This window comes from Pan troglodytes, chromosome 1 (genome assembly GCF_028858775.2).
Source record: "Pan troglodytes isolate AG18354 chromosome 1, NHGRI_mPanTro3-v2.0_pri, whole genome shotgun sequence".
Taxonomy (NCBI): domain Eukaryota; kingdom Metazoa; phylum Chordata; class Mammalia; order Primates; family Hominidae; genus Pan; species Pan troglodytes.
This window is the reverse complement of record NC_072398.2, coordinates 168,131,203-168,157,128: the sequence shown is the minus strand read 5'-3', so window position 1 is coordinate 168,157,128 and position 25,926 is coordinate 168,131,203. Positions and strand designations below refer to the sequence as shown.

General features: G+C 34.7%; 1 protein-coding gene across 13 annotated transcripts in view; it reads left to right on the top strand.

Moving 5' to 3' along the window:
* The window catches only part of ATG4C (autophagy related 4C cysteine peptidase), an 81,397-nt gene that overhangs the window by 45,599 nt on the left and 9,872 nt on the right, over positions 1-25,926 (top strand). For 8 of the 13 annotated variants that reach the window (XM_063817220.1, XM_001159883.6, XM_001159976.6 and 5 more), the window contains 3 exons: positions 4,669-4,747; positions 5,408-5,484; positions 12,066-12,185. In XM_063817220.1, coding sequence (XP_063673290.1) covers positions 4,669-4,747; positions 5,408-5,484; positions 12,066-12,185 — 276 coding nt within the window. The remainder of the gene's footprint in view (positions 1-4,668; positions 4,748-5,407; positions 5,485-12,065; positions 12,186-25,926) is intronic. The other 5 variants (XM_063817234.1, XM_054683815.2, XM_016919736.4 and 2 more) reach the window with 1 other exon arrangement.

Sequence of the window (25,926 nt, the reverse complement as noted above, 5' to 3'; positions counted from 1 at the left end):
AAAATGAAAAGCCTTTTAATCTTTGTAGCTAATCAGGGAGACACAGATGCAGCAATAATCATAACCTGTAATATAGTTACAGTTTCATTATTCTTATTTGTAATTTTAAGTATATATCTTTATTCATAAAACTAGCATTAAACTATATCACATTAATTATTGAAAAAACTCTCTATTACTGCTATGTTATCTCATAATATGTTTCCTGTGACACCATGATGTCAATAAGAGATGAGATTATTTCTATAGCTAGAAATAATGAAGATATGAAGATAGTATTTGGAGGAATGCCAACTTTGTTTTTTTCATCTTAACCAGTTAAAAATTGGTTCTTTCTTGAAGCACATTGTTTGGTTTCTTGCATCAAAAGAACATGTGTAGTTATGGTATCTTGTTTTGGGCACCAAGACATTCACATACGATAAAATACCTTGGAAATAGTTTCTGATTAAGGCAAAAGTTTTTAGTTTATTTTCATAGTTTCAATAAAATTCTTCATTTTTTAGTAGTCTCTTTTTGCAGCAATAGTTGGAATTCTTCTTTAAATGGAGTGTTATGGGATATAGTAATGTTGAAATAAAGTCTGAATCTATCTTTTATGATTAATAACTATTTGTTCCCTCCATGAGGCATCCCATATTATAGTCTCTATATATTTAGTTGGAACATCTATTCTCAGGGTAGATTGTGCTAATTCTAGAAATCTAGAGCAGTTGTTTTTAACATATGATATACATGGAAGTTTTTTAGCTGGTATACTGGCTTTTCTTAATAGTTACTAACATTTTGGAAGCACATTTGTTACTAAGAGTAACAATACTGTAATATATCAATGACATATTAATCTTCCAAATAAAGATTAATTGATGTCTGACATGTATCTTTAGTAGGGTTATTGGTGCAGTATGAGAAGCTGTGAACCACTTCATCTAGAGAATCTGTTGAGGGTTTTGAGACTTCTGACATGTTGTCATCTCTAGGTGGGTTCTAATCAAATCTGAACTGGATTCTTTTTTGCCTTCTCTACTACCATGAGAAGATTAGAAACTGATGCAGTCTTGGAACTGATTCCTTTAGCCAAAGCTTCATTCCTGGTGGAATGGGTTGCAAATGGCTTCAGGCATGTTTCATCTGGCTGAGGACTTTGCTATTTGGTGGTATTGATAGTATTCATTAGATGGTCTCACTGCCTAATGCTCTTGAGTGATTCATGGTTAATAGCTTAACCATGGTTTGTAGTGAAATGTAGCATCCTGCTACATTGTATGAGGAGAAGGAAATTTGATGTGTGTTTTATTGGTCCTTACCACAGGAGGTTTATTTATTTATATTAATTTTTTTAAGGACCTGGAATGAGGAAAATCCAGTATGTTCTTTTTCTTCAGCAAGACAAATTAGGACTTTTCTTTTTGTAGTGAAATGAACTATGGTTAAGCTGTTAAAGTGAAGCCTCAGTATCTAACATATAGGAGTTACTCAATACATATTTGTTAACCCTAATTTGTATAATACTTTTCAATGTAAATTTATCTCATTTTGCCCTCACAGTAGCTAGGAACTGGATTGTCTTTATGAAACAGAAAAGACATAGAGAAGTTAAGTGATATATCCAAATTCAGATAGCAAACTGGTAGCAGAGACTAGACTTTTCTTGACTGTAAGTTTGTTTTTCATGTTTTTCTCTAAAACATGAACTTTTTGAAAGGTAACATTTTCTTGAGCTTTTACTAACTTGATTTACACCATAGTCCACTACAGTGGGAGAGCAGTGACTATTGAAACATTTTGATTTTCCAGTTAGGTAAAAATGGCTGAAATGGTTAAGTGGAGTAGGTTATATGATAGGTATTCTGTTTGGCCAGAGGGGATGGTTGAGTCAAACCCCAATGAGAGCATGTAAAGAGGTATTCACTTAGAAGTGAAAAGGTAGTGTGTTCATTAGCCCTAAAAGAAAAATAATTTTTTCCTTTTTTTCGTGTATGCTCAGCCGTTGTATTTTTTCCTGCCAAACCAATGTGCATTGGTGAGTCTAAAATGTACTGTTCAGTTCTATTTTTCAAATTTATTAAACAAGGTATTTCAGAGATAGTGCCAACATAGCATCCTGCTACATTGTATGAGAAGAAGGAAATTTGTTGTGTGCTTTATTCGTCCTTACCACAGGAGGTTTATTTATTTATGTATGTATGTATTTTTAAGGACCTGGAATGAGGAAAATCCAATATGTTCTTTTTCTTCAGTGAGACAAATTAGGACTTTTTTTTGGACTGATTACTTCAGTCTTATTTATTGCTTCATGGATACAGCTCAATAAATTTTCACCACTAGAAAAATAACTGTGAAGAAGCTCTTTTAGGAACTGAAAAGTGTTTCAATCCAAAGATACAGCCTCTTACATGTAAAGGCATTCTAGCTCCTAATCTGCTTCTAAGCGTTTATTACTAAACTTGCTCTAATGCGTTGCAAGGGAAATACAGATGTCAAGAACCAAAGTCTTTCTTCCGTTACTTAGAACCATTCATTTTCTGAGGAGAGTCAGTGACAATCCTTGCTATATATTTTTTTCTTTCTTTTCTCAGTTGTAAGAGACATAGAACTTTCACTGCCTCACAGGTCTCTATGATATAAACATTGCATTTCAACTGATCAGACTGCCTCAAAGTAAGGCACTCTCTAATTGTATTAAGGATTTTTATTTAGGGGGAAAACAGTAGAATTCTTAATTGATAAGTAACTTTATTACTGTTTAGTGAGATTTTTGATACAATTTTGTCTTTATTTTTAGTTAGCTCTAAGATTTTAACCTGATATGCTTTCTGTTTTATTTAATTTTTTCAGTTGCAGCTCTCATTCAGTTTATCATTTCAGAAAAAACTTCATGATATTTTTACAATACTAAGAATATACAAGGTTGTTCTTTAGAGGGTGTCCGAGTCCATTTTTTGCTGCAGTAACAGAATACTGGAGACTAAGTAATTTATAGAGAACAGAAATTTATTCTCTCACAGTTCTGGAGGATGGGAAATCTAAGATCAAGGCACTGGCATCTGATGAAGGTCTCCTTGCTGCGCTCTCACATGGTGGAAGGCAGAAGGGCCAAAAGAAGGCGAACTCTGTCCTCACGTGGCAGAGGAGCAGGAGAGAGAAACCATTCCTGCAAGTCCTTTTTATAGCAACATTGAGATTTTCGATACAATTTTATCTTTATTTTTAGTTAGCTCTAAGATTTTAACCTGATATTCATGCAAGCTCTGCCCTCATGACCTAAACACCTCCCCAAAGGCTCCAGCTTTCAACACTACATTGGGGATTAAGTTCCCACACATGAATTTTGGAGGGAATAAAAATGTTCAAACTATAGTGGAGGGTTACTTATAACAGTGAGAACTTGGAATGACTTAAATATTTATAGTGGAGGTTTTAAAGCACATTTTGTTGTCATAAAATAGAATATTTTTCAGCTACTACATATTATTAATATAGATCTCTATTGATAGGAAAAGATGTTCATGACATAATGAGCAACAAAAGGTTACAATGGCATGTGTTGTGAGATTTCACATATATAAAATTGTATTTGTAAATCTGTGTGTGTATGTATGTAATGTAGACAGATGTTAAGAAGGTGTTCCCCCAAATATTAATAATGATGAGCTCTGGGTGTTGGAATTTGGGAAAAGTTTTACTTTTTTCTGTATTTCCTGTATGTGTGTGTGTTCTCTATGGTTTGGTTACTTGTTAAAGGAAAAAGAACGTTTGTCCATATATTTATTTTTATATATATCTTAGAGATTTCAAAACATCCTCTCATTTAAGAGAAGGAAAGCTTAACTATTGTTTAATAGTTTTGGGATTTTATAACCTATACTTTATCATTATTAGTGTTTTATAGGATATATCAAAATTATTGCAGGAACTGTTGTTAAGACATTAATTGATTCCACTAGACATTTTAAACTTACTCAATTGGACATGTTTTAAAAAAGATATAGAGTTGATTTGGCCTAACTTAAATAGAGTTCTGCTTAGAATAGATTGCTGAGGGGTGTATTAAATAATTTATTGTGGTATTCCTGATATTTTATGATTAGTAAAATAAATTGGCTTTAAATGCAATAATTATTATTTTCATTGGATTAAGTTATTTTCATTACTCTTTATTTCAAATGAAGTAGCATAAAAAATTTGAGTGAATGCCATTGATTAGAAAATGGCTTTCAATTTGTGATTCTAAGACTCAAGATTCAATGAAAACAGCAGTAAGGACTAAGAACTATCTTTAGCATTTCAAAAAGCCTGACGAAAATTTTACGTTGATCACAGTGAAGCTGCACCAGCTAACTGGAAGGCTAAGTGTATTGGCTTTGGCAGGAATTTTATTGCTTTATGGTGGTAAAATTGATTATCTCTCTATGTAGTAGTTGTTTAATGTTGTTGAGCAACACGCTGATCAAAATATTTGATTTGTCATGTTAATGTTGAGTGATTTAAAGAAAAGGAAGGCAGTTTGGAAGACAAGTGGATTTCAGAACCTGGGTGCAAATGTAATATAAATGATAACTGGTAGTGGTAAATTTGGGAGCTACTAATATTAGTAATAGAAATTTGTTTGCTTTGAATAATTACCACTTGCCTCTTGACTAAATCTGTATTAATTTTTTTTGGCAGGGTATTTTAAGCCTGGAATATTGTGTGGGTATTATTGGTGGCAAACCTAAACAGTCATATTACTTTGCTGGATTTCAAGGTTAGTGATTTAGTAAAATATATTTCTTCATTGTTTTCTTTTAAAAGTCAGAAAGTTAATATGAGATCATCTGGAAACAGGATGATTAACAGAGCAAAACGAGTACCTTATACATTCATCAGTCCTACTATAGCCACTCATTTGTCATTTGGTCCACAACATAATTAGATTCTGTAAAATATATGTTTAATTTCTGTTATTGCATAAACAAGGCATAATTTATTGGTTGCGCGAAACTTCAGAAAACATCGCTGCCACATTCTGGCAGTTGCTATTTACATATTTACTTTTTTACCAGTTTTAGTGGTGCAAGTAGATGATAAAATGACAAGCAATATGTTCTTCCTGTCAAGATAAAGAAGTGCAATACATTTTTCATATGCAAACTGTAAAATATAATTGTGTGTTTGTGAAAGCAATTTTATCACCAAAAATTAAATGACAGTCTCATCACTTCATAAAAATTCTGCTTATACAAGCATATTTGATTATGCAAAAGTTAATCTATCCTGTGCAAACCTATGTTTCAGTCAATGAATATCAGTCTGGCAAGCTGTTACTCCCAGATTTTTTTCAGCTGTTCTACATAGAAATTGGATTGTAAGCAGTGTAATAATAAGGTGTTTTTTGAATTACTTGTCTTCTGTTTTGTCCTTGTAGATGACAGTTTGATTTACATGGATCCTCATTACTGCCAATCTTTTGTAGATGTCAGCATAAAGGATTTCCCTCTTGAGGTACTGTGGATAAAAAGCTGATACTGTTTTCTTACCATATGAAGTAAACTAATTATTTAGAGATGTGCTAGGTAGCTATGCTTTTACGGTATTATAACTACTGGTTAATAATCAATATTTTACTGATCTATAGAACCATAATTAACACAGTGGTCAAAGGTTAAGTACTTTGTTGCTGAATTTTAATTTGTGATATACTTTCTTCTTCATTTATCTTTGTCTCTAACTTGTTAGAAACCCTGGCCATACTAAAATAAATGATCAAGTCTCCAAGTAATTTTGTATAGAGACAGCTAAACAGTACTGAAGTATTTAAAATGTAAGCCCTGTTTAAAAAAAAAAAAAAGAAAAATAGAAAGGGATAGACGGGTTAGAGTAACAAAGCGACTTAATGCAGTTATCTGCTAAATTATTTTGCTTTGAGTACAGTAATTAAATCTTAGCCTTTAGTTAGGAAGTTTTCAAGAGCTTAGTTGGGTTTCTAATTTTTTTTGAGCTTTTATTTCTTAACCTCTTCTTTTCCTTTATACAGGTCATTTTGTGATCCAGTATTTTAATTCAGAAAAATTTGAGAATACATAAATGAAACATGTAATTATTACATGGTTTTGATTGTTTTCCCAGTTGGTGCTTTTACAGACTAAAGTAATTTTACGGAATAAAATAGTTTAAATCACTTGAGTGTCATGGATCACTAATTTTCAAGGACTTGATGAGTTGCAAATATAGTTGAATACTTTGTTTTAGTAATTGCTTGCTAGCTAATATTAACACCTAATAGTATTTAAGAGGTAGAATATGAAAATAGATAAACCACAAGGTTAAAATCTGGTTCAGAAAGATATATTATAAAACATTTTGGCATCCTTTGTAAACTATTACCTCAATTAAAGTATAAGCATCTGGAGGCCAGAGATCAGGTCTATTTTGTTCTTTCATAGTATCTTGCACCTTAATAAATATTTGCTAGTTGACTGATTGGTACTGGGGAAGGCACTACAGAATAATTGTGCCATGTGAACTACATCGTAATTCTTTTTCTGCCTTGTGGTCTTGTAGCACTGATTCTTGTGTCCAAGTTACATTTCCAGTAGATCAGTGCCAAATTGACTCCTTATAAACAGTAGATACTTGAGATTTAGATGGAAAATTGTTCTTAGTATTTTAGTATTACCTAAATAAGCAAATTAAAAGATTATTGGTCTGATTATTTTGGCCAGTAGAGAGAAATTATCCATCTGATATTTTGAGAGACTGCAAAGATACCAAGTGAATGAATATCCTGGCTATGTGTATACAATCAAAATTAGAAAGGCTTCAACTCATTATTGGGAGACTGTTGCAACACTCCAAGAGGGAGTTATTAATCATAAAGGTTTGAAGTAGGCTGGTGATAGTGAAAATGGAAAGGAATAATTGATTTTAAGATTTTACTGTGTAAGGTAAAATTTGTTAAAATTGACTTCTTAAATGCACAGAAACATTTCTTACATAGTGGGACACTTATAGAATGGGTTTATAGATATTATATTTTTAAGATCCTGGTAGAGTATCTTAATCTGTGTGGAAAATTCCTGTTAAAAATTTTTATTTTTCTGCAATGAAGGGATTTATTTTAGTTAGTAGCATCACTTGTTTTCCTATGAAAGTATAATATAAAAATTATATCAAGTTGTAGAGGAATAAAATTTCACTTTTTGCTTTTTATCATCTTTTAAGTTTATAATACACCAATTGAAGGTGTTTTAACTACCCTGTATTACTAACCATCCTTGCTTTGCTATACTGCTTGTATATTTATAGCTAGTGAAATTATGTAGTTGATTAATGTAAAAAATTATATGCATATTCTAAAACCACCCTTATACTTCAATTATTAAAATCATTTTTATAGGGAACTTTTTGGGTCAGTATTTTTTTGGTTAATAGATGGAGAAATTGAAACCTTAAATCATCCACTGATTCCACATAAATAATTGGTGGTAGTCCTCTGATATTTTGAGTGCCCTAAATCTAATAGATTGTGAAATTTTAAGGAAGTGGGATGATATGAGAATATTTGAGATTAAAGAAGAGATTTAAACAGATTGCATTTTTTGTTGTTCTTACAGTGTTGAATTTCTACATTTCTAGAATTGAACTCTTAACATTTTGAAACCAAATCAGAGTAACTCATTTCTTTCTTTTTTAATGAGCTCTTTCTAGGTGCAAGGGACTTTCCTAAGCCCTTGAGTCCTCTGTTGAACTCTTTTCTTCTCTGTGGTTCCAAGTGTTTTGATTATATACATTTCTATTAATGTTTAATTCTTGTGACATTTTCTTCTGAAATAAATTAGTATATCCTATTGAATTTCTATACTAACTTTTAAGAGACTCTTCCTTATTTTTAGCTGTCTTCAATGAGTTTTTAACACGTTGCGAAGTGAACATCAGCAGTTATATTTGGGTCCTAAGTCTAGTAGTGAAGATATGCCAGGGATATCTTTGGTTAGTACTGAGGAATGGAGCACATGGTTCAGTGTGAGGGCACATTATAATGTAGAAACTCACACTGTAATTTTCAAACAGAAAATGAGGTTCACAGGAGCAGCATGAACAACCTTAAACAAAAGTCATCAAAGAACAACTTGAAATTAGAAGGGAGTGAGAAGAGACCTCAAATGGGCTTTGGCAGTGAGGGTATGTAAGAAAAGCTTTATTAATAGACATGTCAGTTTGTTCTGATTGCTGGGTCCCCAATTCCAAATGTCAGATTTTAGGAGGTTCATACAGTGGTAACTGTTTTAATCTACCTTAGGAAATTCAGAAATAGTGGCAGTAAAACTGTTAGAATTACGTGATGTGGGCATCTAGATTGGATGAGTGAATTCTTCAGTGAAAGATAATACCCTTTATGAATTACACATGTGAACTGCAATTAGTAGTAGGTTTTTTTTATGTTGTCTTTTGGGTGGAGGATAGGGTCTTGCTCTGTTACCACTCCAGTTGGAGCGTAGTGTGTAATCTCAGCCCACTGTAGCCTTGACCTCCTGGGCTTTAGCGATCTCTCCACCTTAGCCACTCAAGTAGTTGGGACCACAGGCGGGTGCCACCATACCCGGTTAATTATCAGTAGGTACTTTTTAGTAAGGGTATTTTCTAATTAACTGTCTTAGGAAGCTTCATCTGAATCACCAAAATAGCATAGCTGTACCTATAAGCATATGTTTCAGTATTGTTTTTGTATGTTTAGGTAATTAGACTTCACTATTCTAAACAATAAGCCTAGAATAGTGCCTGTCATTTTGTAGGTGCCTAATAACTATTAGGGCAATTGGTAAATAATGTATCAAAAAATGAAATAAATGGGAATTGATTCTCTCTGGCCAGTATTTCCAGAAACACTGTTACAGAAGTGTATCTAGTGAATACTCCCTAAAGTGCGTTTGTCAAGTAGATGCTACTCCTCTTACCAATCATTAGAATTTTAAAAATTAAAAAAAATCTTAAGTGCATAGCTCAGAAATTATCACGAAGTGAACATAGCCCTGAATTAGGAAAATATTTGAAAGTTTAACTTGTTCTGCAATAGACAACGATTGTGAATTGTAAATTCATGTTGGTTGGCCTTTGAATCTTCTTGGATGAACAAAATGATATGAATGGCCAGGCATGATGGCTCCCGCCTGTAATCCCTCCACTTTGGGAGGCCAAGGCAGGTGGATCACCTGAGGTCAGGAGTTTGAGACCAGCCTGGCCAACATGGTGAAACCCCGTCTCTACTAAATATACAAAAAAATTAGCCGGGCGTGGTGGTGCGTGCCTGTAATCCCAGCTACTCGAGAGGCTGAGGCAGAGGAATTGCTTGAACCTGGGAGGCAGAGGTTGCAGTGAGCAGAGATCGCACCACTGTACTCCAGCCTGGGCGACAAGAGTGAAACTTCATCTCAAAAAAAAAAAAAAAAAAAAGTTTAAATGATATAAAATGCCTCTCTGTTGTATGAGTCCTAGTGCTCATGCTGCAATACCCAATATCAGTTTAAGTGATCAGAGATTTATATCTGTGTTTTTGTGAATATTTTAAAAGTTCTTTGTAGATATTAAAACAACCATGAATAACAATTTAGTGTTTGTTATTATCTATGATGGTTGTAGTCAGTACAGTGAGATAGTAATAAGACTATTCTGGTTTAGTATTATTGGTTCTTACATGAAAAGCCTTTTAAAATTAAAAAATTTTTATTTTCTAGAGACGGAGTTTTGTTCTGTCACCCAGGCTGGAGTGCAGTGGCACCACCATATAGCTCACTGGCACCTCAAACTCCTGGGCTTACGCAATTCTCCCACCTAAGCCTCCTAAGTAGCTGGGACTATAGGTGAACGCCACCACACCTGGCTATTTAAAATTTTTTTTTAGAGGTGGGGTCTTGCCATGATGCACAAGCTGGTTTCAAACCTCAGCCCTCAAGCAATCCTCCCACCTCAGCCTTCTGAATTTCTGGGCACAGGCATGAGCCTGACTCAAGTTCTTACATGAAAACTTTTACCAGTGCTTTAGTATAATATAGAATACCCTTTGTAGATGAGTTCAAAAATATATTATTAGACCATGTACAAGCTTTTGGCCCTCCTTCTTATCCCCGACTGGTAAAAAAGTTAAGAAACATTCCTTGTGATTGTCTTTCGAATGAGCTGGGCAAATGGTTATTTGTAGATACCATGTATGTAGAATAATTTCTTATAAATATGACTTAGAACTGTGCCATATACCCTAATATACTCATATTCCTGTAAATTGTTAACTAACCAGTTTGTTTAGCTTTTCTGTGCTTTTCTAGTTCTGTTTTAAATATTTCTTTGCTAATGTAACAGGTAGATCAATGTTAGAAAAAGTCCAACTAAGATTATACTTGTATTGACTAGTGCCATGGAGGTTCCAGTTTAGCTAGGTTGAATCTCAGTATATAAAGTAAGTTAGCTAAGCATTTTGCAGAAGTCATAGTTTTGAAAACTCGTATTTTGGCCTATATTGAGTGACATATTGTTGGATTTGAATCTAATATGCGGTTGAACTTTTCATTGGAAAAAAAAGCAGCTTGAATGTATATATTTTGCATATGTTTTGGTGATGATACGGGATACAAATTGGGTCACTAGGATGTACAGGGAGAGAAAGAGTGATTTTAATTGATTTCACCATGAACATAACAAATATGACAACTTATTTTTTCCACACTTTAATAGATAGCATGAAGTTAAAAATCCCTTAGTTTTAGGCATTGAATGTAGGGAAACTATAATTTTATGAGCTCAAATCCAGCTCCCCCCCCCTCCCCTCCCATTAATGGAGTTGGAGTCTTGCCCTCTTGCCCAGGCTGAAGTGTAGTGGCACGATCATATCTTACTGCAGCTTCAAAACTTCTGGGCTCAAGCAGTCCTCCTGCCTCAGGCTCCTGAATAGCTGGGATTGTACATGGGAGCCACAGCACCCAGCTCCTAGATTATTTCTTAATTGAGCTTGTTCTTTAATTCAAAAATTTCCCACACTTATCTCCCATCTGCCCAGTTCTCTCCCTTTCCCACAGACTTGTTAATTTTTGTATATCCTTAGTTTATTTATATAAATATGAATATACAGTCTTATGTTCTTTTTAACACAAACTTATTTTTTCTACATACAGAAAAAGACTTGGTCATTTCAGTGATTTTTAAGGACAGGCTAAGCATTTAAGCATTAAAAAAATTTTTAAACATAGTACTAAGGTGTGATTGTGAAGAACAAAAAGATTGCAGTGATTACTTTTATATTCTGCCCTTTTTCTACTTTTGTATTCCCTAAAGATGCCAAACTCTACTAACAGCCAAATCCATTAGCAAGACAGTAGAGAAACTAGGGCAGCCTCCCCAGCCCATTTATATCTGTGGCACTGTGTCTCTTGGAGAAAAGTGAACTAAAGAGACAAAAGGACTGATGAGAAAGAGGGCAGGGACCATAATGGAATGATTTCACCTGTTCCAGCCTGTTCCCTGAGAAGAAACAAGAATTAAAGCACACTCAAAGAGAAAGTTGAAGAATACGCAGTTATGTACTAATTGTGTGAATTGCTAAAACCCTCAAGTTGACCTCTTTTTATGTCAATATAGAACATTTACCTGAATCTGTGTATTTGTTTAAAAAGTCTCGATATCCTTGTTAAAAGGTTTATAAACATTAACCCAAAATCTCCAACAAAACAGACTTAACTGCATTTTAATAGAAATGGCTAACTTGATTCTAAGCCTCATACTTTTTTCATGTCTTTTTCATGTTTTCAAGTGTTAGAAATGCATACCACTTTTGACACACTTCCTTTCTTTTGCAGAATGGCACTAATATCCCAAAAGGTTGAAATTTGGTGAATTAAATATATAAAAATGTTGGCTCTTATATTTTACAGTTTTGCAGAGTGGAGAGGACCATCTGCGTAGGATGAACTAAAACACCATTTGAAAATCATGTTTATAGTGATGGGAAAAAGCTAGATAGAAAATTTTAAATAATAGTTTTATATATACTTGTCTATCAAAGATAAATTAATCCTAAAGAACTTTAAAAATTACAGACATTCCACTGCCCTTCTCCCAAAAAGATGTCTTTTCGAAAAATGGATCCCAGCTGTACAATAGGATTTTACTGTCGAAATGTTCAGGACTTCAAACGAGCTTCTGAAGAAATCACCAAGGTATCTTTATTTAAAATATTATATTTGTAAATGACCTAATTTTATTAGAGACAGACTGTCAGAAAGCAAAAACCTGTAAATTATGATTTTTTATAAAATTTCCTCTTGAATGTTAATATTATTAGGAGTATTGTGAATTGAAAAATAAAGCCATTTGAGGAATCTTAGCGTTTGAGGCAAATGAAATCTAGTGACAAGTTGAAAGTATTGATTGGTCCACTAGGTGGCACTGTTGAAATAAAAATCCTTTTGCAAACGCTAGACCGGTGCAAGCAATTAGGTTATATTCTATTTGAAGAAGATTTTAAAAGGGCAATCCCTTAGGGGTAGGAAAAAAATTAATGAAGTATTTGATCAAGCCAAATTGTGCATTATTTCTTGTTAGTCCAAGTGCTTCTTTGATTTTTTTAAAAAGAGAAATGGTATTTTTGGATTTCTCAGAACTGCTTTATCAAATGAGCTGTGTTTTTACCTTCCAGTAAGCTTGTCTAATCTGATCAATTCTACTTATAGGATCCTTGAAAGAGGTTTATTTAACTTCTTCTCATTACATTTATACTTCTACATTTTTTTGGTCCTTGAGTACTGCTAAAACATTTATGGAACCTTAATATCTGTCTCTATGTAGTATTTTAGAAAATAAAAAAAGACTGCTTTTTAAAGAAATACACATAGTTTGATAGCTCTTTATTTGTACCAGTAGTTAGGCTATCATTTTATGGTATGTAAGACCAATACTCGTCATTTTTGGGAATTTTTTTTTTTTTTTTGAGACTAGGTTTCACTCTTGTTGCCCAGGCTGGAGTGCAATGGCGCGATCTCGGCTCACTGCAACCCCTGCCTCCCAGATTCAAGCAATTATCTTGCCTCAGCCTCCTGAGTAGCTGGGATTACAAGCATGTGCCACCATGCCTGGCTAATTTTGTATTTTTAGTAGAGACGGGGTTTCTCCATGTTGGTCAGGCTGGTCTCGAACTCCTGACCTCAGAATTCTTCACTGGAACTTATATATAATAGTAACTTATTACTGCTTTATTTCCAGTTAATTTTATTCAGGAAAGTGGACATAGTAAGTTGAAATTTTATTTTTACAATGTAAAAGTGGAACGATAAAAAATAAAATGTTTCATATAAGCTAGATTTAGTTTACTTGATCTGCCATATGAAAGAGGAAATTTAGCAGGAATGTGGCAGGAAAATGAATGAGGAAAGGAACAAATGAGGTATGTGGGAACCATTCCATATTCTTCATTTCTCACAGTTGTTCTCTTTTCATTCTCCTTTTTCAACATGGAAGGCCAGGTGAACATAACAAAATATATATTTTTCATTTTTCCTCCTATTACTGGAAATTAGTATATGCATTTGTATATTTTAGTTTGACAGTTCTTTGTCTTTACAAAGTATCATGTATATGCTAAAGTATACAAATACAGGTGATATTGTGATATTTATTGATGTTGATGAACATTTTCCATTAAAAAGTCCCATTTCCCTGTTTCCATTCATGTATTTTCTATCTGGATGAAAATAAATATGTTTAAAACAGTAAAGCAGTTTACTCCTGGAATAGAAACAAACCAGATTATTATTACCAAATTAAAAAAAAAAGCAAAATTAAAAAATGTGTTGTGTGCTGATATTTTCTAATTAAAGACACTTATGGCTTTTACATTGGAAAAATACTTAGAAATTATTATTCTTGAGCATCAGAATAATATGCATTAAGGCAAAGAGAAATTATGTTGAAATGTCTTTTGGAAGTACTGAGAATTTTGTAAGAATCAATTAACTTTGCTTTAATAATAGTGTTCTTCTTAAGTCAATAGCTTTTTGTAGCAGTATCAAAAACTCACCATGTCAGTTAATAACACAGTTTCTTTTGCCTGGAAGGTTATAAGTTAAGCACTTGCCTTTTTTTCTTAAAAACTGAATTTGGCAGTTTTAGTTCAATCATTTTTTTTAACCCTTAAAAATTAAAATAACTTAAAATTATTTGTTTCTGTATAAGATGTATCTTTTCAGTTTTCTCATTTTGAAAATGAAGCTGGTAGTCTAGAGTCTCATGTTTAATTCGTAATACCCTATGAACGAATAACTCCTTATGCTATATGATTTTAAAATATTAATAAAAATTGTTAAACCAATTCAGTGTTTAGCAGAATTCAGTCTAGCAAGTATCTGCATAACTATCATATACAGAGCACAAAATGACCAAGATACAATCTCTGCTTTTGAACAAGGTGTAAAACTTCCATCCTCAAGTAACGTTTATACTTCAGTAGGGGAAATAAGACAAGTAGACATATATTACATTGAATATGATAAGCATCCATATGGAAATAGAAATAAATTGATAGAGGAAAGAAGAGGGTTGAAATGTGAGAGATGTCACATCTAAGTCAAAGTACTTTATTGTGATGGTCATATTTAAGAAGGGCTTTAAAGTATAGGCTTAATTTCTACTGGCTTAGGGAAAGAGAAGGTTACTTCAAGCTGAGGAAATACCAAAAGGAAAAGTATAGAAGGAAAGTGGAGAGTTTGTCTAGAGAATGGCAAGTAGTCCAACTTGGTAGGTGCCAAGGCTTCATATTAGGCAGGGTTTCTGCTTCTGACTGCCTGAATCAAAATCCCTAAAGGTGTGGCCTGGGAGTCTCCATTTCTGGCAAGCCTCCCACACAGTCTTGTGTGCCAAATTTGAGAACCACTTGCATAAGACAGGGCAACCCAAGATGTGACACTTGATGTTGTTTTTAGGTGGCACTAGGACAAACATTTTAATACTTAACATTAACTGGCATATTAAATGTGTGACTTACTGATTTGTACAAGGCTATTTAAGTTAAAAATGATGAAAAGAAAAATATTCATTAATCATGATAGTGAAAGGGGTATATAAGTCTCTGAGTTTTGGGAAACACTGTTATAGGAAATACTGAAGGAAGAGTCTAGAAAAGTAGATTAGAATAATGCTATGGAGAATCTTGAATTAAAGCTGAAGAAGTTGTACTTTAGTAATGTGTTGATTTTGTTAAATTAATTTTAAAATTTCAGGCATACAGAAATATAGAGAATAATATAGTAAATACCCATGTGTTACCACTGAGCTTAAGAAAGTTACATATATAATTAATGAGTGTGTTATCTTCCACCAATCTTATTCCTTTTCTTCCTTCTCAGTGGTAATCACTATCCTGAATTAGTGTATCATACCCATACTTTATATATCCATAAACAACACATATTATCTTACATTTATTAAATTTTTTGTTAATGATATTTTTATATAAAGAGATATATATTCATCTACAACATTTTTATTTAACAGTGAGTTAGAGATTATCTTTTATTTAACAGTGAGTTAGAGATTATCTATGTAACCGTACATGTTGATCTAGCTTATTCATTTAAACAGCTGAATAGTGGTCCATTCTGTAATACACTCTTTTTATTTAAACTTTCTTTCTTTGATGGTCATCTGGCTTGTTTCTGAGAACTTAAAACTCCTTGTTATATTTGTTTAATTACAAATAATGTTTTAAATAATATTCTTGTACATATCTCTTTGTGCATATATAATACTTTAAGTAGGGTTACATTAGATATACTAGATACATTACAGTGGAATTTCTGGGTCATAAGATAAGCATATTTTTAGGTTTGCTGTATGTTGTTAAATACTCTCCAGAGTGATCATGCCAACCAGTATATGAGAATTTCTTAACATCCTTATCAACACTTGATATTGTCAAACTTTAAAATTTTAACCAATCTCGTGGATATGAATAGTACCTCTTTGTAGTTTTAATTTATATTTCCCTGATTGATACTAAGGTTGAATATTTAATCAAAGTTTATTGGCCCATTTGTTTCCTCTTTTGTGAATTTCCCATTCATTCTTTTTCTCTATTTTTTTATGGGGCTATTTGATATGAAGGAAATCTTTACAATTCTAGATACTACTGCTTTGTTGGCTTTATACGTTACAAATATATTCTTCTAGGCCGCTATTTTTACTTGTTAATTGTGTCTTTAATTTTAATATAGTCAAATTAATAATACTTTTATGGTTTTTGAATTTTGTATCAAAGAAATCTTTAATAAGCAAAAGTCATAAACATATTCTCCTATACTCCTTCCAGAAGTTTTATGTTTCACATTTAGAACTTGTATATGTTTTATTTATTTTTATTTATTTATTTTTTTGAGATGGAGTCTTGCTCAGTCACCCAGTCTGGAGTGCAGGGGCGCGATTTTGGCTCACTTCAACCTCCACCTCCCGGGTTCAAGCAATTCTCCTGCCTCAGCCTCCCTAGAAGCTGGGATTACAGGTGTGCACCACCACGCCTGGCTAATTTTTGTATTTTTAGTAGACACAGGGTTTCACCATGTTGACCAAGCTGGTCTTGAATTCCTGACCTCAGGTGATCCTCCTGTGTCAGCCTCCCAAAGGTAGAATCAGTAAGACAGCCACTTAGAAAGTGGTGAGGGAAAGAGAGAGCTCACAGACAAGTCTGTTTTACATCTAGGTGACCAGGGGAACAAATTAATAGTTCATTAATATGGTGATTCATTTAGTCAGCAAATACTTGAGTGCTTTCATCCCTATGACTCCACCAGAATTCCTCTTCAAGGTCACTAATGACCCTACATTGCCAAGTCCATTGGTCGAATCTCAGAGTTCATTCTACTTGTCATAAGAGAAGCATTTGATGTAGGTGAACATCCACTTCACCCTCCTACACCTTCTTCACATTGGCTTCCAGGACACCAAACTCTTTTGGTTTTTCTCATTCTTCACTGGTTGCTCCTTCTTTAGTCTTCTTTGCCTGCTTTCTTCTCCAGCCTCTTAATGTTGGAATAGCTTAGGGCTTATCCTTTAGTTCTGATATCTTCTTTATCTTGATGATCTCATGCAGTCATATAGCTTTAAATATCAGTTATAGTCCAAGATCGTATCTTTAGCCCAAAATTGTTTTCCAAATTTTATATTATAATGTCCAGTTGCTATTCAGTGTCCCTTATACATCTGGCGTACGTTTCCAAAATCAAATTCCTGATCTTCCTTCTGAAGCCTGTTTTGCTCACAGTTTTCCTTGTCTCATTTGATGGCAAATTTATCCACTGTCTGCTCAGGCCAAAGCCTTGGATTATTCTTACCTCCCTTCTCTCTCTCACATCTCATAACAACTTATATATTCAAAGTATATCTAGAATCAGACCACTTTTCACCACCTTCCCTACTGCTCTTGCAACACTGGTCTGAGACACTATTGTTACTTCAGTGATCTCTTATGTAGTTTCCAAGCCTCACTTCCCTGCCTCTAGCTGGTTCTCAATTCAGCAGCCCTGGTAATTCTTTCAAAACATAAGTCATACTGGGCAGGGCACAGTGGCTCACACCTGTAACCCCAGCACTTTGGGAGGTCGAGGTGGCCAGATCACCTGAGGTCAGGAGTTCAAAACCAGTCTGGCCAACATGGTGAAACTCCGTCTCTACTAAAAATACAAAAATTAGCCAGGCATGGTGGTGTGTGCCTGTAGTCCCAGCTACTCAGGAGGCTGAGGCATGAAAATCACTTGAACCCGGGAGGTGGAGGGTGCAGTGAGCCAAGATTGTGCCATTGCACTCCAGCCTGGGCGAGAGAGCGAGACTTTGTCTCAAACAAAACAGAACAAAAAAAGCATAAGTCTTACGGAAGCATTGAGAATAAATAAAAAACAAACAGAAACCATAAGTCGAAGCACTGACATATCCTAAAGCATCTGGAACGGTGCTCAGCTCATAGTAAGTGTTCATTTTGTTGAATGTCTGTCTGGAGCTGGATATGCAGTGGTAAACAAGATAGTTGTGACTCCTGGCTTCATGAACTTATAGTCCAGTGGACATTAAACACACAAGTGTATAACAAAAATTAAAAGTTTCATCGAGAACAAAATACAGTGTCATGAGAAAGAAAAATAGAAGAGACATAATTTAATTTCGGGAGTGCAAAAAACGTTTAATAGTATATATTCACTGCATTTTTTGTAAGGATCTTAACATGCCCATGAAACCTGCCCTATTTAAATCTACCACACAATGAGTAAAAAATCACCAGGAGAAGAGTGAGTGTCTTTCTAATCATAATGGACCTAATAGAGTTTCATGTCTTGCTTTAAGACTCTTGGAAGCCATGAATTAGGAGTAGGTAAAGTGAACAGTAGAGTTTGGCGTGATGGGGAGAGCAGAATTTCAAGTCAGTTTAGTAGTATCTTTTATTTCATTGAAATGGTCAACTGTGGAAATCCCTGTGGACAGGGAGGCAAATGGTCCGGGAGAGTTGAGAGTGGAAAACTTGAAGGTCAGATGAGTATGATGAAGTCAGGTTTACTGGAAGTGCCTCCAAAACAACCACTCTTCCGTTCTCTGCCTTCTTCAGACTTCAGCATCTCTATGGAATAGTTCTATTTAACACTGTGTCTAATCTTCTATTAATAATCTTCCTCCCTACCTCCCCTCATGTCTGAGTAGTTAATTATGTTGTTGAAATCTTTTACGTTCTTTTTTCTTTCCCGTATGGTTTTTAAATTACAGAAAGACATGTTATAAAAGCCTCCTATTGTGATGGTAGGGTTATCTGTTTCTCCTTTAAGTTCTTTTTTGTTTGTTTGTTTTATACATTTTGAGGCTTTGCTATTAGTTACATACAAACTTAGGACTGTTAGGTCTTCCTATTGAATTACAACTTTAAATGTTCCTCTATCTCTTAGTAATATTTCTTACCTTAAATTCTGTTTTTGTACTTTGTGTCATCAAAAACTTGAGTCCTGTAGGATTTTAAATTCCACAAGGCATTGTGTTTTAAAGAGTCAGTATTACCCTTTCTGATGCCCTTCATTTTTTCCCTGTTTTACTCTGCTTCCTTTTGGGATCATTTTGGTTGTCTCTGAAGAACTTTCTTTATTATTTCTTTTAATGCTGTTACCTGGTGATAAATTCTCTCAGCTTTTGTTTGAACACATCTTTTTTATGCCTTCATTTAAAAATGGAAACAATAGCAAATTTATAGAAAAGTTGTAAATATAATACAAATAATTTTTTTTCCTGAACCATTTGAGAATAAGTTGCTAGCATGATGCCCCATTAGCCTTGAATAGTTGAGTGTGCACTTCTTGCTTAGAAATAAAGACATTCTCCTACATAACCACAATATAACTATCAGAATCAGGAAAGTGGCATTGTACATTATCACCATTTAATCCCCAAGAAACTATTCAGGTTTCACCAGTTGTCCCAGTAATGCTCTAGGTGGCAAAAAGATTGAGTTCACAATAATACGTTACATTTATATGTCTTAAATCTTCTTTAATCTAGAACAGTTAATCATCTTTTTTGATTTTCACATTATATTTTTGAAGATAACAGGATACATGTTTCTTAGTTTTTTTACAGGACACTTTTGAAAATTTTGTAGATTGTCCTCTCAATTTGGGTTTGTCTATACAGTTTCATCGTTAATTTCAGGTTATACATCTTTGCCAGATATATCACCGAAGTGATGCTATGTTTTTCTGACTGCTTCTTGGTGATTGGCATGCGATTTTTATTGTTTCTTTATTGGTGATGCTAACTTTGACCCCTTGGTTAAAGTGATGTCTGCTGCCTGCCAGGTTCCAGTCTGTCTTCAACATACCCAGTTGACCAGAATGACTTCCTCCACCCGGGCATGCATACCTGCTTTGCCCAGCCCCGTCTAGTGGCTTTAAAAATGAATTGTTTGGGAGGGGAAGGGAAGAGGAAGAGCTTGCCTTTGTTGTTGAAGGATATTTTCACTGGATATAGAATTCCATGTTAACAGTTGTTTTCTTTCAGTGTCTTAAAGATATTTATTCCATTATCTCTGGCTTCTTTAATTTCTTAATAGACTTTGCCTCTCTAAGATTTTTATTTCTCAAGACTTAAATTGTTTTAATTGCTCTCAGATGCTTTCCAACAGTTGTTTTATCTATCATACTTTATCTTTTTTTTTTTGGAGACAGAGTCTCACTCTATCCCCAAGGCTGGAGTGCAGTGGTATGATCTTGGCTCACTGCAACCTCTGCCTCCCGAATTCTAGTGATTCTCATGCCTCAGCCTCTTGAGTAGCTAGGATTACCGGTGCCTGCCACCACGCCCAGCTAAGTTTTGTGTTTTCAGTAGAGCTGGTGTTTCACCATGTTGGCTAGGCTGGTCTCAAACTCCTGACCTCAGGTGATCACCCACCTCAGCCTCCCAAAGTGCTAGGATTACAGGCGTGAGCCACTGCACCTGGCTGTACTTTATCCATTTCTTGTGGTGGTTCTTGGTGGTAGGGTTGATTTGATACAAGCTACGCCATTATGATGCTCCTAATTAGTATATTTATAAAATACTTGTTTTAGTTATTTCTTTTAAGGTGTAAGGTGTGACTATAAACTAAAAATATTTAAAAAATTTTTAACACAGAAGTTTTGTTTCTATTTCATTAGAATTTTACGAGTACTATTTAGAGAGAGACATGAGATTAAAGTTTTATCTTCTGTTCATCCAAAGAAATTATGGTACTGAAGTAAATTATAAAATAAAGTAAAATAACAAATGAAAATAATTTGGTTACTAAATAAATGACAACTCCATTTTCCTGGGTGCTCAGCCTAAAAACTGGATCCCTTGCTCTGTCTCACAAACCCCATGTCGTATGCATCAGCAAATCCCATCATCTCTTCTTTAAAATATACTTAGAATTTGATAATTTCTCACCACTCTCATTATTACCCTGGCCCATCCTCACATCTTCCTTGAGATTATTGCGGTAGCTCCCTAACTGATCTCCCTTGCTCTGTCTACAGTCTAGAATCAACATAGCCGCCAGAGTGATTTTGTTTAGAATGTAACTAAGATTGTGTTAATTTTTTAAAGAACCTTACAGTAGCTTTTTAACTCAGAGTAAAAGCCCAAACTCTTACAAACCCACAAGGCTTTATATAAATGGAATCTCTGCTTCTCCCTGCTGCCTCTTTGAACTCATTCCCTACCATTTTCCCTAACTCTCTCAAGTCCAGCCACACTAGTCTCCTTGAAAATGATCAGTGCCCGCCCCTGTTTCATGGGTTTCGTTTGTTTCCTGTGCCTGGCATTCTCTTCCTACAGATATTCTCATGGTTCTCTCCCTTCTTTCAGATCTTTACTCAAGTGTCACATTCTTAGGCCTTCCCTGGGCACCCTTTATACTTCGTAATTCCCTTCCTTCATTGTTTTATTTTTCTCCTTAGCACATATCACTATACACATATACGTATATATTCTGCTATATCATGTGTATATATATATATATATATATATACACACACACACACACACACACACACTGTTTAGTTATCTATCATCTGTTTATTCCACTGGAATGTCATCTCAACAAGGGAAGGATTTTGTTGGTTTTGTTTCTTTTTGTATCCCCAGTGCTTAGCACTGGCTATCACATTGTAGAAGGTCAGTAAATCATATTTGTTGAATGAAGAAATGAATTAAAAAGACTTTGTTATAAAGTTGTCTTATAAGTTAGTAAAGAGGTCAGTGATTGAGTTATAGAAAATCTACAGTGTGTTTTTACCTAGTTCTTCTATTTTCCTTAAATTGCTGTGGATTTATCTTAAAACTTGGAATAGTCCTTTTATTCAGTGCACAGCTCAAAATATGTTTTGTTCAAAAAATTAGTTTTCATATTTATTAAAGTAGTACATACACTAACTTTAAAAATGGAAATTGCGATAAAAGGCTTATGCTGAAAATCAGGAGTCCCTTGCCATTTTACTTCCCACTCCAAAGAATACCTCCTCAGGTATATTCACTTTTAACTCTTTTAGCTATTTATTTAGAATTTTAACTCTGCATTTCTAAGAACAATAAGTCTCCCCTTAACATCATTGATAGGTTCTTGGAAACTGTAACTTTAAGTGAAATGATATAAAATGAAACTGGTTTTACCATAGGGTAATTGATATAAACAAGAGTTAAGTTCCTAAGACATAGTTCTTGTCACAGAAGCATCACCAAACTTACAAATAAAGACTTAAATACTTCTACTATTAAACATTGAAATAAATGTGAGCTGTACTTGTATTTAAGAAAGATTGAGATATTTCACAGAGATGACCGAACATTTAAAAAAAATAAATAGCTACAAAGAGAACTAAGGAAATGAAAAAGGAGTGGGAATACTAACTCCAAGAAAAACAAAGCTTAGAAAAAAAGGAATGTAAGATAATTGTTTATCTTACAATTGTTGGTGGATCAGTGAGCAACAGCAGTCGTGGTGGTGGGTTAAATCAAGGAATAGTTTGCAAAGCGAAAATTGTAAGAAGCACCTCCTACCACCACACAGTTCCAGAACAATCACAAATCTGGCAGGCTTATTGAGTGCCTTGTTACCGTGTGTTTATTGTCAAGCATTTGTGTGATTGTTGTATACCTTACACATTTTTATTTGGCAATAATTTGTATTCATTCATTCATTCATTCATTCGTTCATTCTCCAGCTGGCCTATTCAGTTCAGGTTGTGGGTGGCCAGAGGCTATTCTGGAGGCTCAGGACGCAAGGTGGGAAGCTACCCGGAGTAAGGTATACTCATACACACACCATTATTCTCCCAGACCGGATCAGTGCAGACACACCAGCTCACCTCATGTGCACATGTTTGGGATGTGAAAGGAAACTGGAGAACTTGGAGTAACCTCCTTACACAGGCATGAGGAGAATGTGCAAACTTCACACAGATAGTGGCTCTGGCTGGGAATTGATTTTTTTTCTTCATGAACATTATAATCACACAATGTTGAACAAAATGACATTATTTGGGAACCTGCTGTAATGTGCTTATTCTGCAGTTTCTTGATTAGTCCACTGTAGACATTCTTTGTTATTTTTTAGTTATAGTACTTGAGGATTTAACTCTCTTCCCACACCCTTTCACCTGGTTTCTCTTCTCCTAGCCATACTCCCACTACAGTTATAACATAGATTTTGGTTAGTCACTATTCAGTGTTCACATTATGCCTCCATAATATTGTTTACTAATCACATAATGTGCTATGATTACATTTCTTTTTTCCTATCCTTTGTATTTCTTAGAGTTAGTACTCCTTCCCCCTTTTTTCATTTCCTTAGTTCTGTTTTTACCTATTTATTTTTTTTCTAAATATTCAGTTATATCTGTCAACCACCTAGCGGTAAGTTTTTCGTAATTATAAACATAGGAAAAATCTCTTTTTTTCTGGAGATTTGCTCATTTCTGTTTTCTATTCACTCTCACCTTAACTGTTCTCCAGGCCTGGTGCAGAGTGGTCAGTTTGGAACTTCCTGATGCCACTTTCCTGTATTTGATCTCCTATATTCTGAATCTTTTAGTTTATTCCTTTCTCTTGCTGGAGCATATTTTCTAGTGCCTTCCTATGAAAAAGATGCATAGATGGTAAATTTTTTGAATTCCTGCATGTCGACCAGCTTTATCTTTTAATTTCTTGATAATTTAATTGGATACAGAATTCTAAAATGAAAATAATTTTCCCCTGAACTTTAGAAGCATTGTTCCACTCCCTTCTAGCATTTAGTGTTGTTGAGAAGTTTGATGTCATTCTGCATTATTTTACTCCAAATGAAATTTTTTTTTTTCTCTGAGAGCTTTCAGGTTGGAATCCCAGCTCCATCACCTAATTGCTGTGTATCTTTAGGTGCATTGCTGCACTTCTTTGTGCATCAGTTTTCTCATGGAATGAAAATACTAATAGCCACCGTTCTCTGTAACATCATTATGAGGATTAAAGATTTAATAGACTAGTGCTTGGTTTATAGGAGCACTAACGTGTTAGCTATAATTATTACTGTTATTTTTACTTTTGAGACAGGATCTTGCTATGTTGCCCAGGCTGGAGTGCAGTGGTGCAATCATAGCTCACTGCAGCCCCGACCTCGTGGTCTCAAGCAATCCTCCCACCTCAGCCTCCTGACTAGCTGGGACCACAGGTGTGTACCACCACAACAGCTAATTTTTACATTTTTTGTAGAGACAGGATTTCACTATGTTGGCCTGGCTGGTCGTGAACTCCTGGGCTCATGCAATCCTCCTGCCTCAGCTTCTCAAAGTGCTGGGATTACAGGCATGAGCCACTGTACCCGGCCAGTTACAATTATTTATCCCTAATATTTTGAAGCTTCATTATGTGTCTTGGTTTGCATTCTTTGTCATTGATTGTCCTGCTTTCTTCCATTATGGGAAATGTCTTTGAAATTAAAAATAATCATTTCCTCTGTTTTCTTTATTCTTACCTTCTGGAACTCTTATTATACAGTTTGGACCTTCTGAATTGCTCCCTAGTTTTTCTCTTTTTTCCTTTTGTTTCTCATGGTCTTCATATTTTTGTACTGGAAGATTTCCTCTGCTTTACCTTCTACCTATTCTGTTGTTCTTAAATTTCAATTAGGCTGCTTACATTTTTAGTTGTTATTGATATTTTTTCTATTCCTTTTTCATAGAATTCCTTTCTTTCTTATGGATGTATTTTCTCTTTTCCCCTAGAAAATTAATTATAGTAATTTTTATAGTAATTTTGTAATTACTATAAAATAGTAATTTTGAGGTTTTCTTCTGTTTCTTTTGTTGTTTATGCTTCCTTCTGGACTCTTTCATGGTTTTGTTTTTTCTTTTCTCTTTTTCTTTCTTTTTTTTTTTTTTCAGACAGAGTCTTGCTCTGTCACCCAGGCTGGAGTGCAGTGGCACGATCTGGGTTCACTGCAAGCTCTGCCTCCTGGTTCATGCCATTCACCTGCCTCAGCCTCCCGAGTAGCTGGGACTACAGGCACTTGCCACCATGCCCGACTAATTTTTTGTATTTTTAGTAGAGACGGGGTTTCACCGTGTTAGCCAGGATGGTCTCGATCTCCTGACCTTGTGATCCTCCCGCCTCGGCCTCCCAAAGTGCTGGGATTACAGGCGTGAGCCACCACGTCCAGCTGTTTTTTCTTTTAATCATCTGGTTTTTCTTTATACGCTTTCCCCCAAATGACTAGTGACCTTCTCTCTGTTTATATTTAATAGTAAGGCACTAAAAAGCTGAGTAGAAGCTCTGTATGTTTGAGCTTGGCTTTTTAGCTGTTAACTTTCATACTAGGATGATCATGTAATGAGCTTGCCTTTTTGTTGGGTGACCCTTACATGTTAGTAAGTGGTGGTCTTTTCTCTGGAGTTGTTTCGTTTTCTCAAAGAAAAGTTTTGCTGTCTCTTAAGAGCCTGTGGAATGAATATATGTTGTCTGTTCGAGCTCCAGGAGCAGGAAGTGAAGGATACTGAGGACCCTACGGTTTCCTGTTTTTAGACTGACACTTAATTACTCAGCTTCTGAAGTCATCACTGTGTCTGGTGTACTGGAGTTCATATCATTATCTATTCAGTTTTTCCAAATAATAAATCTTTATTTTTGTATATGGGGGATGGCTGGAGAGGGGGGTGAAGAAGGGTATTGGTTGCAAGGAGGGACCTGGGAATTGAGTTCATACAAGTTTTTATCAGTTTCCTTATTTTTAGTTTTGGGTCTCACCTCTGCTTTCCATGACGTCTTTGGCCGTTCTGTACTGTTGCTCTCCAAGTTCTGCAAGATGAATTTGCTTACTTTTCATGGGTATCCCAACACATCTCCTTCCTAACTCACAAACTTAGGTTGTATTTCCCCTGCTCTGCTGTGCTGTAA